The 19756-nt window shown below is 38.6% G+C and overlaps 2 protein-coding genes across 2 annotated transcripts; one reads left to right on the top strand and one right to left on the bottom strand.

The window, feature by feature from the left end:
- Positions 1-2483: 2483 nt before the first annotated feature.
- On the top strand, positions 2484-6068 carry LOC110041745 (uncharacterized). Its single transcript, XM_020747058.2, has 5 exons — positions 2484-2668; positions 3628-3715; positions 4520-4594; positions 4971-5075; positions 5705-6068. Exons 1-5 carry the CDS (start codon positions 2642-2644, stop codon positions 5893-5895), a joined length of 486 nt encoding a protein of 161 aa, XP_020602717.2. The 5' UTR covers positions 2484-2641; the 3' UTR covers positions 5896-6068.
- Positions 6069-7331: 1263 nt separating this feature from the next.
- Positions 7332-17995, bottom strand: LOC110041742 (coiled-coil domain-containing protein 125-like). Its single transcript, XM_089289542.1, has 8 exons — positions 17436-17995; positions 13938-14008; positions 12135-12293; positions 11321-11489; positions 11077-11195; positions 10344-10451; positions 9563-9823; positions 7332-8509 (listed from the first exon to the last, which is right to left on the bottom strand). The coding sequence occupies exons 1-8, from the start codon at positions 17878-17880 to the stop codon at positions 8396-8398; spliced, it is 1446 nt and encodes a 481-aa protein (XP_089145668.1). The 5' UTR covers positions 17881-17995; the 3' UTR covers positions 7332-8395.
- Between the last annotated feature and the right edge of the window lie 1761 nt (positions 17996-19756).

Here is a 19756-nt window from a genome sequence, read left to right as displayed (position 1 = left end):
GAAACGCTGAGAGAGGGGATTAGGGACAGGAGAGCTATCCGTTTCTTGCCTTTCCCGTATGGCTAATTTAGCAACTTTTGAATTTTATTTTAGCAAACCGGGAAAGACCTACCCGCTCTCCACAGAAGCCCTCATTTTTGTCTTTTGTTAACGTAAACGCATAACTTCGTGCTGTTACATAATAGGTCCGTAATTATAAGCGCGCAGCTGTTTACGTGATATTAAACGAGGCAAACAGGTCAAGCCCAAATAAGGTACTTGGTGGAGCGATCGCAAAGCCAAAGAATGCTGCTTGTGCGTATTGCACGAGTGAGGTCTATATTAGGGACTGGAAATACTGTTCAGGCGGTCCATAAAATTACGAAGCAAACCACGAGTATTTCTTAACACGGGTCTAACGTTTAACACGATAGATCAATAACGTTTTTATTCTGGCTTTACCGATAAAAAAATGTGTCCGGATACGTTTGACCGCCGGAAAATATTTGCATATTTTAGCGTTAGCAGTTCGTAGTGAACGAAATTCGGCCGCTCGGAGAACCAATCAGAATGGCTCTTTTTGCTTATCTTTAGGGAGGCAAGTCCAAGTGAACCTTGTCTTCAGCTTTGAAACGACCTCCAGTCCGCCAGCGCTAGTCCGCGCCACTCATAAGAATGAAAACGTGTAGAGGAGAAGCAATGTCATACTTTTAGCTACTTTTACGTGTTTCAAGTAATGTGCGCTAGCTACTGTAGTTGCTGGCCGCCCACTTCCGGTCGATTACTTGATCTCCCAAATCGATTTTATATATATCTATTTGTGCGGTGTAATGATTGTAATACCGATGGACAAAAATCCTTCAGTTCTATATATATATAGCTGTGGGTGCTAGTCAATTTAATTTCTTTACAAAAGAGAACTACTTATTGATATCCATGATTCTGCAGTTGTTTATTCAGAAAACAACATGAAAAAGACAAAATCAAGATTTCCTCGCTCGTAGAGTACGTCAATCCATAAGTCAGGAAAAGCGTCACAGATTCCATTTGTTATTCGCGAGAAATATCCACAATTTAGTGAAATATTTTTTTAAATTTCCTGATTCGATATGCAGCAGCCATGAAATACATGAATAATATAAAAGCAAGCAGAATTTCCAGCAAAGGGACAAAAGACAACCAGGAAATTATTTAAGATATTGCTTTTTTGCTTTTTGGTTTGGGAAACCACAGCACAGCCAGTATTCATTTGTACCGTTAAGGCCATATTAACGCACTTTGATAATCGCACTACTTCTGCTAAAACCTTAGTAACGAGACCGTTTTTCATGCATGTCTTCAAGTATACAAGTTTCTGAGACTGAAAAGAGCCGTCAACAAAGCCTTGCAAAGTGCGCAGGTCATAAAAATCGTTAAAGCACTTATCACACCTTGTCAGGCGGGCCAACCTGCGCTGATATTTTGAAACGTGCTCGCTGTATTGTGGTTGTATATGTGTAGTCATGGTGATAAATCGGTGCACTTGTGAGAGTTAACTCCCTCTTTGCCACGCGACACGGACGATTACGTTCAATTATAAGATCAACATATTTCTCAACATATTTGCAATATTTTAGTCTTGCTTTTTCCGAGACAAAAAGAAAATCGAAAAACGCGAAAGGTTTTTTAATCTTAGGTATGACATTCAAATAAACCATAAAATAACTTCTATAAACAGAAATCTCTAGCTTTATAATTTGAGAGTTTTGGATGAAAAAGAACATTAACCGCGTTGGAATGTTTGGTGATGGAAGTTACAATGCAATTAACCTTATCAATTTCAGTTCAAAAGCAACTGAGTGTCTAATCGTTCTAATCTCTAGTGATAAGTCATGACTAATTAACCTTTATGTTAGCTACAGAAAGAAAAAAATGCTTTTCGGAGGTAACTTAAAAATAACAAGGGACCTGTTCAAGTACAACACCAGCAAAACGTAACAATTTATAGGCGTACGGGCACTTTCGGGCTCGGGTGGGGTGGGGGGAGGGCGGTGAAAATGCAAATGAAAAAAACTGCGTAACGTTGAAAGTATGCACATTCAATGACGAATGGTTAAAGCGGAATTTTCAAGTTCTGCAATACTGAAAACATCTTGTGCGTTGCCTTTTCCAAATGGACTAATTTATTTTTTATTTGCAGCCTCTAGCTTTCTTTCATGGCTGCCGGCATAACATATGAGTTCCTGTCATATGCACAAGTAAAATAAAAAATGGAAATAATCTTGCACTTTCACAAATCTAGTTTCTTCTCAGTTGTATCAAGTTGAGTTTCCATGGCACCAGCACAACATGCGAACAAACAGTATAAAAACTATTTGTTGCTATACTTAGATTACAGCCGAATTGAAAGCCAACATATATACTGGCGCATGTTTGTAAGTACTTCAAGATGTGATTGGCATACTCTAGAACTCAAAGGACTTTTCGTTTAAATCAAACAAGCCGAGGATTAAGTGTTATAAATGAGACAACAACGATATTGATGAATCATCGCATACAAAGTGGTTTATTTCTCAACTATAAAAGCGCTCAAATTATTACAGTTTTTCGATAACCGATAAGAGCTGAAGGACATCAATATAACTAGAGATTTCACAGCAACGAACTAACAACCTGCTTAACCATGGATGCTTATCGGTTGTTTTTTCTGGTGAGTGCAAATACTTCGATGTTTGGAGTATTTTGTTTTGTTATAGTTTCCATTTTTAAAAGAAGTTTTCCTGAATAGTATTCCTTAACTTCCAGAGGAAATGAAAAATTTAAGTGATTAACTATTTTAAGAAAATGCTTTGTCCAAAATTAATAAGTTTTCACGATTTTTCATATAACGTCGTGCAAAAAGCGTTATGTTTAGTTCACCTTAATTCAAACCTTTCGGTTTTTTTTTTTTACAAAACTTAAACCAGGATCGAAGAGATGACACCAGTATACATAAAACTGAGAGGTACATCAGTTCTAAACATAAACACTGCGAGGTTTAAATTTCGTTTCTAAAGTTTTGTTTAATTTTGTTTGTGAAATGCTTATCTGATTTTTTTTATGCCATGATTAAATAGTTATTTCAAGCACGTAAATACGATAAAAAATCCCTGTAAAAAAGGGGAAGTGTCCAATTGATCTGAATACTGAATGAAATTAAACGTTTTATTTCTCTAATACGTTAACGACCGTTGGGTAGGAACTTATCGCTAACTCTTACAGTTAAATCATGAGCCAATTACTGAGAAAAAGGGTGTAAATTAAAGAAGGAGAATAACATATTCAGGTTTTCTGTTTGAATTTTTTAATTCAAACTTAGCTTTGCATTCGTTATTCGATAAAAAAGTATTTTTGCTATTCATATTGTAACTGAAGTGGATCTTGCTAAATAAGATGTATACAAGAATGTTTTCGTTATAATGTGGAACATTCTTTTTACAATATTTTACTGGCTAGAAAATATTTGCCCTTGTAACTTTTTCCGTGGAAAATGAGTCAGGAAAAATCGCAATCTTGAGACTTTTTGTATGATTTGTACGTCATACGCCCACAGGAGTTTCACAGGCAGTTCCACACAATGTTTCTTTGTTGTCCGTCTTATTTGTGGTTTCTGCTCCTTCTGTTTTGCAGGTATTGGTATGCTTTACTTGCGTTATACTCCAGGCAAAAAGCGAAGAAAACACTGAAGCGAGAGCTGAGTCAGACATGGACTTTGAAGGTATGTTTAATCATGATAACTGCAAACGCGGAGTTTCATTGCCGGCGGAAATTCGCGTTATTAACCACTCTTCGCCTCACTTAGTTAATCAATCAGAGATACTGGACATGAAATGACCATCGACTCGTTGGTTAAGTAGCTCAATCACGGTATTTTGGCCATGTACAAAATCACCTTTGAATCGAAGAAAACCTGAAAATAGTACATTTAGTTTACCAAGATAGTAAAATACCAGAGAGATAATAGTAAACAATAAAGGAACAAGGATGGTTAAGTTTGGGAAAATCAACACAGATTGACTCACTAGCAAAATTTAGACTAAATTTTTGAAGATGCGCAAAGCGTGCCGATGGGTTAATACCATAAAATATCAGTTCGAGGTCAAAATAATAATCACCGCGCGCAGTCATTTACACAACGTAGCAGTTGAGGAAATAACGCCCGAGAAAAGCATTAGGCTAGAACGGAATTCCCACCCATGACCTCTGCAGGGTTTTGTAAAAAGCTTCTTCTTTAATCAAGAAAATCTCAGGGTGATCATTCCTTTGGAATGATCCAGATCAAGGTCAATGATCCAAGATCACTCTTCTCATGGTGCATCAAAGGAACCCAAGAACCCTTGCCCAGAGTGGATTCATAAGTTGGATAACTTTGTGTTTGTGTTCCGTAATGAAATAGTCCATTACTATGGCCTCTATACATGATTGAAACACGCGACGTAGTGTGAGAGAATCACGTAATTACTTTTGCCTGCAATACAAACGAGCTTGCCTTTCACCACTTTATTTTTTTTGTATTTTCTAGGTCTCAAAATCAGGGAGAAGAGGCGTAGTTCATATTTTTCTTCGCGCTATCGCGCTTTCACCTACCGTCGCTGCAGTAAGTGGATTATCTGTATGATGGTTAGAGAAGCTCTTTTGCAATCTATAAAGCCTCAACTGCAATAGTTACCTTTATGGCGGGAAATCTCAAGAGATTTAATACGGGAAAAGGTGCATTCCATTCTACCGGGAAAAACTCTAGTAGCTGAAAGGGTTTACAACTGAAGTTGAAAATCGCAGGAACATCAAAACCTTTTCGCTCCTGTAAGGCTTCCCTCCATTGAAGTAATACAACTAACCCATTCAGTTATTTTTAAGGTCAACCTTGCAAACGGCTGGGTTTTATTAGAATACTCTTGTCACCTACCATAAAAACTGAATTTGTGCTACTTAGAAAAAAATTCTAAGGTTCATTTATCTTTGTATTTATCTAGAATATTATAAATGGACACGCATTGGCCGCCTTATTTGTCCAAAGCTGAAAAAAGTGGATTGCCTGAACAACCGATTATGCCAGAAATATCAAGTGTGTTGCTTCGGTAAGTAGAAACTGGTTACCTAAAAAACCTATTAATGAGAGTAAGAGAACCAGTTACCGGCGGCAGCTAATACAGCGGCCAGATCTTTTAAATAATATTATACAGTCCACAAGAAATGTCCTCGGAGATGCATACAATCATTGTAGGCAGAAATCTACCGATTTCGCTTTTCCTTGATATCAGTGAAGCACTTTATTATATGGCTGGCATCGCAGGTTGGCAAGATGAACCAATCCTGCACTGTGATTGGCTACCCGAGCAGCAAGATGGCACAATCTTTCCAGCTTGGGATTGGCTACCCGCTACCCGCTATGTCCCGCAAGGAAATAGTGTTCTTCATGCCAAATAACAATAATCCTTTATTGACCTAGCATGTTTGGTCAAGACGACTGAATATTGGCCTCGTTTTTCTCTTTGTTAGAACTTTGAAACTGGTTTGAAACAACAACTTTGAAAGAAAGCTTTTACTTTTAACCATGGTACACTTCATTAATTTTAGTCGTTTTAGCCAGAATCTATACGCATGCGCACCACCAAATTAACTGGGACGAAAACGATGGACTATGGCTCCCACTGTGTTTGTTGTGCGACCTTTGCATTTATCGTCTTATGTGCTCATGTTTCAACAGGAAAGGTTTTCAAGCCGCCAACTTCAACAGTTGTAGCTATGATGTCGACCTCTACACCAGTAGTCAGTGTAGCTCCCTCTACGCCTGTGATGTCCGTGAGTCCAACAAACATAGTTTCTCAGTCTGTAGCTCCGTCGTCCAGCGTAGCACCCTCACCAGCTATCAGCATGGTCATGGTAGCGACCGTCTAGAGACAATGGTTGTGTTGGTCGGTTGATATGACGCTGTCTTTTAATAGAAAATCTACGGGTTACTTTGAAACTTTGTGGCACAAAATTCCTTTTAGGTACCGGTGTTATTAATTTAATTGATGTATTTCACGGAAGCAGTTATGAACGAATAAAGGATTTTACGTAATCAGAAAGTCTTCTCTCTTCTTTTTCCCTTATCCCTTGGATTAAATAAACAAACGTAATAAACAAAGAAAAAATGGTGGTGAATATTAAATCCTGAAAAATGATGAATGAATGAGAAACTGATGAACGAAGGAAGAAAGGAAAGAATGATTCAGGAAAGGATAGGAGTTGACAAAGAATTAAAGAATACGCCCCTCGCATGTATAATAATAGTCTTCTTCAGGGCCACTCGGGCCGAAGTCAGGCAACAATCCCCGCCGAGCGACTAGTTGTATAACAAAGAACTGTGGACCGCTCTTGCCTGGTCACCAGGCGTCTCTCCCTTGTTTGAGCAGGGTACGCGCAGAGTAATGGGTCTGCGTTTCGCAACCTTACCATGAAGCACCGCGCGCTCTGGGCCCCTTCGCCAACGAAACCCAACTGCGCCGAACGACAAAGCTGAGCACATCCCATAACGAAGATGTAGAAGCTTGCCACCATTTTGTTAATGTTCGGGCAAACAAGTCACTGCCTACTGAAGTAACCTTATCCGAATGATCTTTGACGTGAACAACTACAGCACCTTTTAGAGATGGGGACCTGAATGGCGCTGGTCAAAACCCCTTCAAAAAGGGGGTGTTTACAACGCGAAATGGCAAAATGTCGAAATAGCACTTAACAATGCGGGATACGGTTAACCCATACAATTATGGAGAGCTAACCACCTTCGAGTCAGTGATATTTAGGCTAACCTGAGCGACATTGCGCCATTTGTCTTCTAGACACGCCCCTTCAAAAAACATTTATCTGGTGAAGATTTATCGATGACATTTTTAACAGTGAAGGTCATTCCCCTGAAAAAGAATCTGCACTGAGATTTTTGTGAAACTTTGCCTACTGATTGTTTATATTATAGGAACTTAAATTTTGAAATAAAACTGAGGGGTCCCCATGTTCGTTTAGGAGCAACAGCAGCTTGTTTATACCTTTATAAATCCTTATAATAGCACCATGATTGTAGTCACGATTGCTTGCTAAATTTTACGTTTCCGACGATTGCTTTTTGTTCTACACTGAGAATTGGTCCATATTTATTTTACACAGAGAAATTTATTACTCAATTCAAAACAACAGAAAAAAATGATAGGTCACCATATTCGTTTGCGAGAAAATGACGATTTACCTGTATGGCGAGGTCCAGCTGTAAAGAAAAGGCGCCATTTTTTAATGCGCGCGCGCCAATCACGCGTGAAATTTTGCGCAGCAGGGATGCACGATGCAATACTGGGGAATAACCTTAAATTACGTTTTATTGTAACATTGTAAATACACAATTCTTCTCACCACACAATCCGACATGACATAAATAAATTAGATGGTTAATTACTAAAAAATTAAATACATGGTTGGATGTTTATTTTTGTTACCTGTATTATCAAGAGAATATGAAGGATAAGGAAGTTAAAACCTCATATAGGCCTTGTTCCTCTAAAGCTATTTTAAACCACTCCCAGCTTTGGAAATTCCGGGTAGGTCGTGAAATTGCAAATCCTGTGACAAGAATTTTGTTCAAGTGGACAGCCCAAACTACTTCACAAGCATTCTCGTCCTCCATGAAAACATCCACGTAGGAGAGAGAACTGGGTACCATGTCTAAAAATAGCTCAAGAGAGGGATTATTAAGGCGGATTAACATTCTTACCGTTCGTCTTCTCTTGGTATTATTCAATAAACTAAATACATCAGTCGAAAAATAAAATCTTTAAATCTGCAAATATAGGAAATAAATAACATCGCATTTTTTGTAGAAAAAGAATTGAAACTTTTCAACATTTAAACTTGTCATAGCCTACAGAAAAATAAAATCTCTCTCTGGAACCCTAGGGCAAACTGTAACAAAGTAAGGTGAATCACGAATACACCTTGACTTAGTTCAGTTTTTCAAATACTCACAACATGAAAAATAAATACTTACTACCAAAAAAATACCTCTTCAAAATACTAATTTTGTTGGCCTATTTTCAACCCATTTTTACATTGAATATCTCTGGATATAATTTACACATTAAGCTAAGTTTAAACATACTTAAAGTGAATGAAGTCTCTTTTTTTAATTTCACCTCTTTTTGCGATAAAAATAATTTTCCTTTTTGCAATAAAGTAATTAAGTAGTCATTACTTTAAGTCTCCAGTGCAAGGTACTGCGAATAATTTAGGGGATTATTTGTTTACAACTGGGATCGATTAAAAATGAAGAAAGAGCCTCGTGATCAATAAATAAATTACGACTTCATATATGGAAAGATTATTGTAAATTTTTAACTGAGTGTGAATTACTTTAACGCCTATGGCATTGCTATACAGTTTGTGAGTCTCCAGCATTGCCACATTTCTCCATCTCTTTCATTTTTGCTGCTAACATCTTTGTGGCTAGTCTCTGGTGCGCAAGTGCCTCACTGTTGTCGTTGAGCTGCCAATCAAAACAGAGAGACATCAGTATCAGTTCGTGAAGCCTGGATTTATTATCTAATGGGAACTCATAGCAACAATGCATTAATTTGGTATGCAGTCCAGCGGAAAAATTTATACATGGTTTTGGAGAGAAAAAATTGCTGAGTCCAAAGCGAGAGGTTAAAAAACCTGGAACCAAACTGTCAAAATATCAGGGTTTTTTTCACAATTTTAGAATTATTTCAGTGACTATGTAAGATCTGCCAGTTGAGAGAGGCAGTAGGCAAACAGTTAGTGCACTGGACTCTGGCCCTGCTTTGCCAGGGTTCCAAGCTGTCAATTGCTTTACTCTCACACTGCTTCTCTCCCTCAACAAATTGGAACTTTGGCAATAAACCCGAGGAGATCAAGTATCTCATCCAGTAAGTCATCAGGCCACAAAATGAACACTCAGTGTTGTGTACATACAATGTTCTGTTTGTTTGCTTCTGTTTCAAAATAATTCTTGGAATATGTGAATCATCACTGACTCATAGAGTAAGGCCTCTTCAACCCAACCAGCTCACAGTTCTTGATATTTAACTCTGGATTCTTGGTATGAAGTTGCTATGAGTATTACGACTCCCCCTTGATGGGATGCTAGTCCACTGCAGGTTACTTGCCAGCATTTTGTCAAGTTGCCCCAACAATTTGCCACTACCCACTTTACTTCTACTGTTCTAGGTGCAGAGAGGCAAGGCTATGAGAATGAAGTGTCTTGCCCAAAAACATGACAAAATGACCCTCGCCAGGGCTCAAACCTGGACTGCTCAACCCACAGTCCAGCTCACTAACCTTTTAGGCCAATGTGACTCCCCAACTACTCATAGCAAGGAGGTAACAAGTCCAGGCAGGTCAGAGGAAATAAAGAAACTACGTGGAACTGAAAGTTTCTTGTTGCCTGTGCAAACTATGTGACATCTAGTCACGAAAGAGATAGAGCAAACTAAATAAGCTTAAAGAGCCAGAATTAGAACAAAAAAACAGCAAAGGAAAACCATGCTAAAAATATCTGCTTGTCTCAAACACATACCATGCCCAAAAGCTTTTCTACAATTTCATCCTTATGTGTCGTTATCTGATGAACCAGGTTTTCTCGCTCGCTTTTCATACCATTTTCCTGTTTTCCTATCTTTTTAGCGCTTTCGCCAAATCCTAACTTCTTTCTCCAACTTGATTTTTCTAACAGTTCATAAATAAGTGTGGAATTCTTGTCCAGTTGTTGTTCAAATGCAACACGATATGCATCAGCAGTGAGAAGAGCTTCTTCTTCACGTCGATGAGCAACTTCAAGCTAAAAGAATAAAAAAGAACAAAATGGTTTCATCACTAACAACTGAAAGTCAAAAAATTAAAAAAAGTCAAAAAATTGCATCCTCTTGCTGCTAATTCATATGAAATACTCCAGCAGTGCACAGAGATTAAAAAGAAAACAGTGTTAAATGAATAAATGAATGAATACATAAATGAATAATAAGTAAACTAATAATCAAATAAAATAATATTTAGGAACTATTCTGACTTAGAGAGGAGCTATAATCTTAGTTTTCAGATCAAATTGAAATTTTGCAATGTTGGTCCTGTCGTTACTTTAATTAGATACAGCATCATACATGTACACAGTTGAAGTTCTCATCAAGTTCAATAATTGAATCTATTTCACTGCTACATTATCTGCGTCTTTGATGCTAGAAGAATTAACATTTGATGTCTGCAGACAGGTTAACAACCCACCTTCACACGTTCGTTTGATTCAAAAGAAATTGTTACTTTCCCTTTAAAGTAGTACAGATGCATTATCATTACATAATTACCTCATGCTTGAGTTTTGCAATGTCCCTTTTAGCATCCACTGCAGCCCTTGCACATGCACATGGCTCCTGGTTTTTGCCCCTGCACTGACAGGCACCAAGGGTTGCTAACTGTGTTTAATCACAAAGATAACAAAATCTGCAGTGAGGGGGTTCCAATTTTACCTGCAGAACCTTAAGGTATTGGCACATCTTATCCTGATCAATATTTTATCAAGCATTGAAAGTGTGAAAATAAGTAAACAATAACTAAATGTTAATGGATTGATTGTACACAGCAGGTAAGTGGACTGTCATAACATATTTTTTCCATTTCCCACGATCTGTTCCTTTGACCCAACATACATATTTCTACCTTTTAATCAATATTACTGCTAAAAAATCCTTGCCTTCATACATGCACTTTTGTAAATATATATGTATGTACACATACAACAGTGCTTGTTAAGGAGGCTACAATGAGTGACAAAAGTAGTTGAGACACTTTTTGAAAATGATGCTTTTCGATATTTTAAGCCCTTAGCATTAATTCTCTGATACCCACGGCCCCCCAGTTCAGTGTTGTGCAAGCACTGTGGTCTATGCAGTCCTAGAAATAGAAAAATGAACATTGTTTTGGGAGGGAGGGGGCTGGGGAACTGTTTCTCATATGCTTGTCTTAGAAACACATTGTGTCTCAACACTTTTATCGCTCATTGTAGATACTAACTAACAGTTCTAACGTTAAATTACTTACCTCAATAATGAGATCTCCAGTTGACAAGATTTCTTCCCTCTCAGGAGTGCTCAGGTCATATTTGATCCTGTCTCGAACTTCCAGTGCAGCTGCTAACTCATCACGATCACGCATGAGTGCTGAAAAAGATTTGGAAATGAACTCCTTTAATCTGGTGATGAAACGGTATTTCAGCATTGCCTTTGCTTGAATTTTTACGACATTTACCATTATGCCTACAACCCTTTAATGACATGTCACTCACTCATTTTCTCTGTGGCAACCTTTCTCAGTTCCTCAGATCTTGATTGAAGTGCAACCATAAGAGCAGCATTTTCTGTGGCCACTCTGTCAAACCTCTCAGCCCAGGTTTGTTCACTGTCCAGCAGGTAACTTTGCTTCAGCTCAAGTTCCCACTGGAGGAAATTCACCTCCTAAATAACATTGAGTAAAAAAATGCAGCAGTTTAAAACAAGTAGTACTTCAAACAAAACCCCAGCAATGTACTGATTAATTTATCAACTGCAGACTGTGTTATCATATAAACCACTTTCATTAACCCTCAAAATTGCCCACCCTCTTACCTCTACTCATCCCCCTCCACATAGTGAATGAGAGCCCCCTTAAATTCAAGAGACATTTATGTTACTGCTATGGTATTGTCATGCAGGTGGACTTGAGAAGTTGGTTAGCAGCTCTCAAGATGCTCATGAACTAGTCTCTTCATTGGGTGAAGTGGCCAGCAGGTTAAATGCACTTTAATCACAATGAGATGGGAATGAGATGCTAGACTGTAGCAGGGTACCACCCCTCTACCCCTCTACACCCTGGCGCATTTGCAGATTGCCCCAAGTAACTATTTCCACTCCATTCAGTTTGTGGAGCCAGGCACTGTGAGAGCTAAGTCTTAGCCAAGAACACAAGACAGTGAGCCAAGCCAGGATAGTAAAGATAAGGCCACTAGTCTATGCCTTCCTATTTCTTAACAGTTCAAAATTCTCAATTCTTGTCACCATAGAAACCACACCCTGATTACCATGTGTGCATTAATTTTCATCTTGGACTCCCAGTCAACTGACCTGCTCAAGTTTCTTGCTTGCTTCCAATGCCTTTCTAGAATGTTGCTTTTGTCGTGCTTGCTCCAAACGAGACAAACTTTGGATGATTTTCACAGCACCATATTTGCTTTGAAGTTGTTGCTGACAAGCTTCCAAATCCAAAGTTAAATTTTCAATTTCCTAAAAGTCGAGAAAACAAGTTCATGTAATTGAGCCTCACAGTAAATAAACAACAAAGATCTTTCCATAATCTGTATTGTAAATTAAATAAATTTGCTGAACAACCCTTTTTCTTAAGTTTGTATACTGTATCAGGGTGAGTAAGCAAAAAGTATGCCACTACGGGGTTTTGCTAAAAGCAGGCCCGCAGCCCATGGGCAGTGATGGCCTAGTGGCCCATGACCTGCAATGGCCCGGAAGTCCAGAGGCCCGGTGGCCCAGTCCTGATTTTCCACAGTTTTTTAGCCTAGCGGTAAAATCCACGTGCATGCACAGATCTGCATCGGGTTTGGGCGTGCAAAATGGATGACAGTGAGTTTGAATTCGTCTACCACTAAATCATTTGAATCCTTGTTTCTATTTGTTGCATGTTGTTCAGATAAAAACGTTTTCATTCTCTGTTCATTTGTCTCTTTACAGAAACCAATAGCACAATAGAGGACTTTCATTATCGAATGATGTAAGTTATTTTCAAACCATACTTTGAAAGTGAAAATATCATATACTCATTATTTAGCTTATAAAATTTTCAATCTCAAACTGTGGTTTGAAAATGACTGACATTGTTTGAGAATGGACTTCCTCTCTATCGGGTTCTGTAAACAGACGAATAAACAGAGAATGACAATGTTTTTCACTTAGCAACATGCAACGAAAGAAAGGATCAAAAAGGATTGAAATGATTATTACAATGGTAAACAAATTCAAAATCACCATCGTCCATTTTGCACACCCAAACCCAATGCAGATCTGTGCATGTGCGTTGATTTACCGCTGGACAAATAAACTGTGGAAAATCAGGACTGGGCCACCGGGCCTCTGGGCCTTTGGGCCATGGGCCGGTGGGCCTTTGGGCCGCTGGGCCTTTGGGCTGCTGGGCCGTGGGCTGCTGGGCCGCGGGCCTGCTTTTAGCAAAACCCACCACTATGTTGTGTTTAAGTTTCGTAAGTCAGGAATGATTGTTGAACATCACTCAAAGAAATCAGTAAAATAGAGATTTTACCAAATTGTGTCGTTCCAGAAAATATCCATACCGCTCCCATGGAAAGCACTTTTTTCAAAGCTTCCCACATACCCCTCTGGATATTTCAATTAATCTTGATACATTTCTTTAAATGTTTTGCTCCTAGAGAACCTCCCATCCCCACCCCCCCCCCACCCCCGAAAAGAATCCCTTCTGTTGGGGAAGTATGGATAGTTTCTGGAACTGCACATTGTTAAAATAGCGATCACTTACTAATTATGCTCCCAAATTACTTCCTATAATGTCATACAAATGGGAAAATAGTACATTGTCATGTTTCATGAATCAAAGTGCTTTGGGTTAGGCAGGATGCAAAGAAAATATCTTATAATCAAGAAACAGGTTTTATAACTTACAATAAGGCAGATTCTTTATAACGTGGTTTTGAGTAGTTGAACTCTGCTACATTATTTCAAACTCTCAGGGGAAACAAAAAATAAGTTCAAAATAGTGGGAGTTCTGAAAAGCTGATAGCACATGATTGAAGGACACATGCAAGGGAAATGATTTTGAGTTCAAAATAACCAAGTTCAAATTAGCAGAGTCCAATTGTAACAAGTACCTGGTTAAATTCAAGTTACCTGTCTGGCTTTGAAAAGCTTGCATTGAAGTGCACGATACTCATCATCTTCAACCAATGATCTTCTATCCACTGTGTGCAAGTATTTAAATAAGGATTAATATGACAGGGCTAGACTTTCAGGAAAAAAACCTTAGGGCCAGCTGGCCCCTATGTTTTCAGATTTAGTCGCCAGCAAAAGTATTTCAATCAGTAAAAAGCATGGAAAGTTAGTTGCCAGTGAAAAAAATTGGTCCCATTGGCGACCCTAGGAATTGCAATGTTGAGCTCTGTAAGGAAGTGGATTAAAAGTGAAACAAATTTACCACTCACCTCAAGTAAATTAATAATAGTATTTTTGCATCTAAATCCTTGAAGGATCAAAACCAATAATAAAGAAAGTTTTCTTTAAAAAATTGGTGAACATTCATGCTTTCCCAAATGATGAAAGCATTAAAGGGAGGGTTAGACGATTTGGCGCATGTCTGTATTATTTATTTGCCTGTGCGTGCTTTTTGGCACAGGCCCAGTTTTTCATTGTTTATGAACCAATCATAAGCAAGTTACCTAATTTCGCATGCAAATAGCTATAAAATTATCAACCATAGAATAAATTGTACGGGTCAACACTAAATTCAACAGTTGACAACTTCAGTAAATTCCACTGAAATCTTCTGAGAATTTTGGTCATGATCCGTCGTTCTGCCATGACTAACTATAACATGTGACTACTGAACTACATCTGGCTGGGGTTTCTGAAACGATAACATTGATAAGATGCAAACAGAAGTATTTTGAATAATTAGATACCCCATTAGTAGAGGGGTTTTTTCCCCTAGATGTTAGATGTTAAGACACATTAATAAAGTTTATATAATTATGTATGTAGCTATGTATGTTTGATTTAGAGATATGCGCCGAACTGTGAAACCCTCCCTTCAAACAATAACAAAAAACCCAGCACCCGGCCAGTAAATCCTTCACGCCTCTTAATTCCATGATTCTAATTTTTGTTGAGAAGTTCACTAAGGACCAGTATCATTTGTGAATAAGTTATTTTAATAGCTTATTCCCAAGTTAAAACTTCCGAAACTTGATTAAAACACATTGTTTTATATATCACTTCAAAAAATATTCAAGCAATTTGGTTGCAAAAGTGTGTGGAATTTAACACCGCATTGATTCTTACATGTTCCTTTTTTCTTACTTTTATGGCTGAAATAACAGGTTCTGTTTCAAGAAGAGAGCCTGTTCTACTCCCCTGGCTTTTGATAGGGTGGATCAAAACATCACAGTAGCAGAAATTGAGTCTAGTTTCTCTTGGGTGGTCATTGCTGATCAATTAAGCTGGTGTCAGTTATAAAGCTGTAAGCTTCCAGCTATACATGTACACGTATACAAAAAAATTAGTTCGTATAGTGTGATCGTCTGGGTGAGGATAGTTCTGAAAAGAACTGTTGTTGGTGCCCTCACCTGGACAATCCCACTATACGAACTACTGATACTCCTGGGTTCAAACCATTTACTATGTTACAAAAAAATTGTTCTGCTGTGTAGAAGAGAAGCTAATAACACACCTATATGGCTATCCTATCTATCTATCTTTCAAGGCTGTGCTCTAAGAAAAATTCTAGGGAGCCCTTCGATGACCCAACCTTGTAGGCTAGGGTGCCCAGAAGTCAAGCTTAGTGGCCCAGACGAAAAAAGAAAAAAAGAAATTAATTGATTGATTAATTACATTATCAATTAATATATGATAACCAACTGACCCTCAAAAAAAAAATGTCTTGCATTGTTTCTAGGGCATTTATCCTATTTACAGATGCCACAGATAAAAGGTTCACATGTAAATTTTTTGTAATACTGCTGTCAAAAGTCCATAAAGAAAGACAAAATTTACATTTTTTTTTGAGTTAAAATGGTTGACATATGGAGAAAAATTAAGTCCTTTTACCCTATTTCCTCTCTATCCTTGTGATAATTTAGTTCACATTCTCCTTCAATTAGGGACTTTTCATGCACATTATATTACACAAACGTCAAGAACTAAGAAGACTTTTTGTTGACACTATACAAAGCATACAAGGAAACTGCTGTCTATATCACTGCAGGCCAGTATTAAACGTGCGCATCAAACAAGCCACTGAATGACCAATGTTCTGACTTCACAGATGGATCAAAACATTCTGAATTGAGCCATTTTGCCTTGTAAACTTCAATACAACACATGAAATCAAAAAGGGAAAGACAAATTATTGTGAGACTCTCTTCATCTCTAAGTTAAATCTCAAAAAGGTGGTTGCCCAACCGGGCGACTAGGTATGTTTTTCTTGTCGCCCGAAGGTGGAAGCCGGTTGGTACTGCTAGAGCACAGCCTAGTGCACTAATACAAATGCTGCAATCTGATTGGCTGAGCCACTGCACACTATCTGCCTTTAGTGTGCAGTGGCTTGGTGTGGTCGACAAAATTGCAACGTTTCCTCACTTCTCCTAAGTTTTGAAAGAACATTTAGAAACAAATGGATAATAGAATTCCTGAGAAGACTAAAAGGAAGGCATTTACAGTTTCTTGAAGTAAAAAAGCTTGAATTTTTTTAAAGAAACTGATAGGCACACGTACACATCTGCAAATGTCAAATTGCCAACTCAGTCCACGCAAATTCTCTGCTCAAGGCGTGAAGTTTAATACTAAGACCAGAAATAATTGGAATCGTCATTTGAAGGAAACGTTAGTTAGAATTCTACAAAAACAAGTCAATTATTTGCTCTCGATTTCTATGAGGCAATAGTTGATTTGGCCTTCAACCTCATCAGCTATCACCTCATAGAAATCTTGAGCTCATAATCTAATTGTTAATTAGACTAAATTGCATAACTTTATGTAAGGGATCACAGCTCCTTACATAACGAAAAAAAAATTGACATTACACAACACTGGAATTGTAGTTGAATAGGCCATAACACTCTAGCCATATTATTTGGTGAGGTGGCTAAATAAACAGGTTCCTGTTGTTTTTACTATTTGAATGATAGATAAACAAGGTGGTCATTATAAGGTGGGGCCATTTCAATTTGTACCATACAAAAACAAATTAATTATAACATACAACCACAGAAAAACATGATGCTATATGACATGGAGGATTCCTAATATAACACTAAGGCAAGTTCATCAAGTCTCATGCATGACAACTCTAAAGATCCCGACATAATTTTTACTTTGATAAAGTCTACCCTAACCAGCCAGCTGTAAAATCCACCTGTCTAATTCCATACCTTGGTATAGTCTACCTGGCTACCAAATGACTTTCTATATTTATTGAAGTTTTCGAGCATGGTAGATTTAACCCTTAGAAAATAATCATGTCAAAGAGAACCTAATGTAACGAAACGCCGAATTGTTGTTCTACACGATTCTTTAATTAATTTGGAAACAGAAGCAGTCACACACCCACCTTCATGGACCTTCATGGAATTTATTACAATTATTATTTCTATTTACCACTGTATTAACGCTTACCTCTGACAGAGTTTATCCTTCGCAATCCCCGTGCTTTTTCTTTAGTACCTTTAACATCATCGTTCTTTAACGTAATTTCACTGTTTGCCCTTTTCTTCAGCTGTAGTGAGAAACTCCTTTTGGGTAAACCCCAGTTCGAGAATCTCGCTAGCCCACCCTTAATTTCTTTTAAATGTTCAACGCTCTCTTGTAAACTATTCTTCCACGTCAAAGGCTTGCATCGCTGTTCAACCTTTTCAAGAGTCTCTTCTGGCTCTATCGGTGCTGTTGGATTCTGAAGAAAGCTAAATATCTCTAAGCCGGCGCTGATTGAATCGTCCTCTGACTTCGGAAGACCGCCTGGCTTTAACCCGAATCCTAAACCCAAATCAACAGATGAATCGTCGGACGAGAACGATCCGCGGCTGCCATGAAATTTCTTTCCATACTGAACCAACAAGGACATGAGCACCAACAGAAATCGAAAAACTTTTCGTCAAATATTCGCGAATTATGTATTCTGTGTTGTCACTTTATTCTCTAGTGTGTTTTCGTGCGGCTTTGTAACCAAACCTTTGGCTGAGCATCCAAAGAGAGAGGAGATTGCCAGAGAGGATTGGTGACTACAGCGGGTCGTGAGGTCAAGATGGCTGGATATTGGCCAAGTTCTTTTTTTGCGTGTTATGGACCGAGACGGAGTCGAGGTCCATAAACACGCAAAAATAGAACGAGGCCAATATCCAGTCATCTTGACCGAACAAGCTTGGTCAATAAAGGATTTATTATATGGCTTTCGGGGAAATTTTTTGCGGGACACGGCGGGTAGTCCCGAGCGGGCAAGATAGCTCGATCTTGCCCGCTCGGGTAGCCAATCACAGCGCAGCATTAGATTCATCTTGCCCGCTCACGGAGCTAACCGTATAATAAAGTGGCCTATTGTATATTCCAATGCCTCGTCCAGGTGTTTAGTTAGTTGGGGCGCAGCACGAAAAATGGTGGACGAAAAAAGTGGGAAAAAGCGCGGCGCGGGAAGGCGAGCGAACGCCCGTGGCGAGGGCGCGAGAGACGGGTCGGCGAGCGATGCGAGTCGGTTAAGGGCCTCTATGAGAGTCTCAGGCTATCATGGAATGCATTGGCCATCTCACTGAGGGTTCTTCTATTGCCATTATTCCTATTGAGGTGGCCATCGACAATTTAATTCACGTACTTTGGGTACATTAGTGAAAACCGCAACGGTTATGGATTCGTGATTGTGACGGTCAAAATTTTTAAACGTGACGTTTGTGTCCAGATGGCTCCTTGACGGACCAGTGACTTTCATACGTAACACAGTTTGGGCTTGTTGTCAAAAAGATGATAAGAGCTAAATTGTCACGTTCTCTGTGTCCCAGCCTGACGTGATGTTGCGATCATCATGCATCACTAGTGAAACTTTTAGTTTGCGAATAAGAGGTTACATTAAGTGAAACCGTTGTCACAAGCCAACAACCACATTTGTATTCAAATAAATTGAGTCTTGTAAGCCTAATGTTAATTTCTACCCAACCTCTATTAAGCAGTTAGGCTGTGGTGTCCCCGACAGGGTAACTGACTATTGGTTGGACTATATTTAACCGGTTCCAGTTCATTTGCTGTCAATGTGCACGTACTGGTGATGGCAGAAGGAACTGGTGAAACATGTCTCAAACTCGCAGCAGTTGTGTTATTTCTTACAATAACTGTTAATCTACTGCTATCGGAACATTTTGACATTATTTTTTAAAAGTGAAGGTTTTTGATGACGCATGCATATAGTGTAATTGAACTGTCATGTGATCCGGTTCCACTGATTAAGAAGCGAGCACGTGTACGGAAACCAATCGGAAACGTTTACAAAAGGGAAGGTTGTACAAAAATACCAGGCGTTAGAACATCGTGACGGATCGGAACAGACAAAATTGTGAAGATGGATTTGTTTGAGAGGACCGCTGCACTTTTCGTTTTGATGGTCTGCAGCTTAGCAGGTTAGCGTCCAAATTAGCTTTCAAATCCAAATCGTTGTTGTCTGAATTTCTTCCTGCTTCAGGTTCTTATTTACAACACACTACACTCCTAAGGCGAACATTCTGGTCTTGCTTAGCCCGACTGAATTTCCCTTGAAGAGTCCAAAATTTTATTTCGTGAGAACTCTCTGAGCGGCTAAATCCGCCACCGAGAGTGTCCGTTTTAGACAGAGAGGTCACTTCTACACACGTTACAGTCGTTTCCATTTCTATTAATGATAACATGTACATACAATGTTTTATTATCTCCAAACAACTGTGTAAATGTGTACAACAAGATGTTTCTGGTTTGATCATAGT

Source organism: Orbicella faveolata, unplaced genomic scaffold (genome assembly GCF_042242905.1).
Source record: "Orbicella faveolata isolate gen_17 unplaced genomic scaffold, um_ofav_v1 contig_1, whole genome shotgun sequence".
NCBI lineage: Eukaryota > Metazoa > Cnidaria > Anthozoa > Scleractinia > Merulinidae > Orbicella > Orbicella faveolata.
The sequence above is the reverse complement of the archived record's forward strand: the minus strand, read 5'-3'. Positions and strand labels throughout refer to the sequence as shown.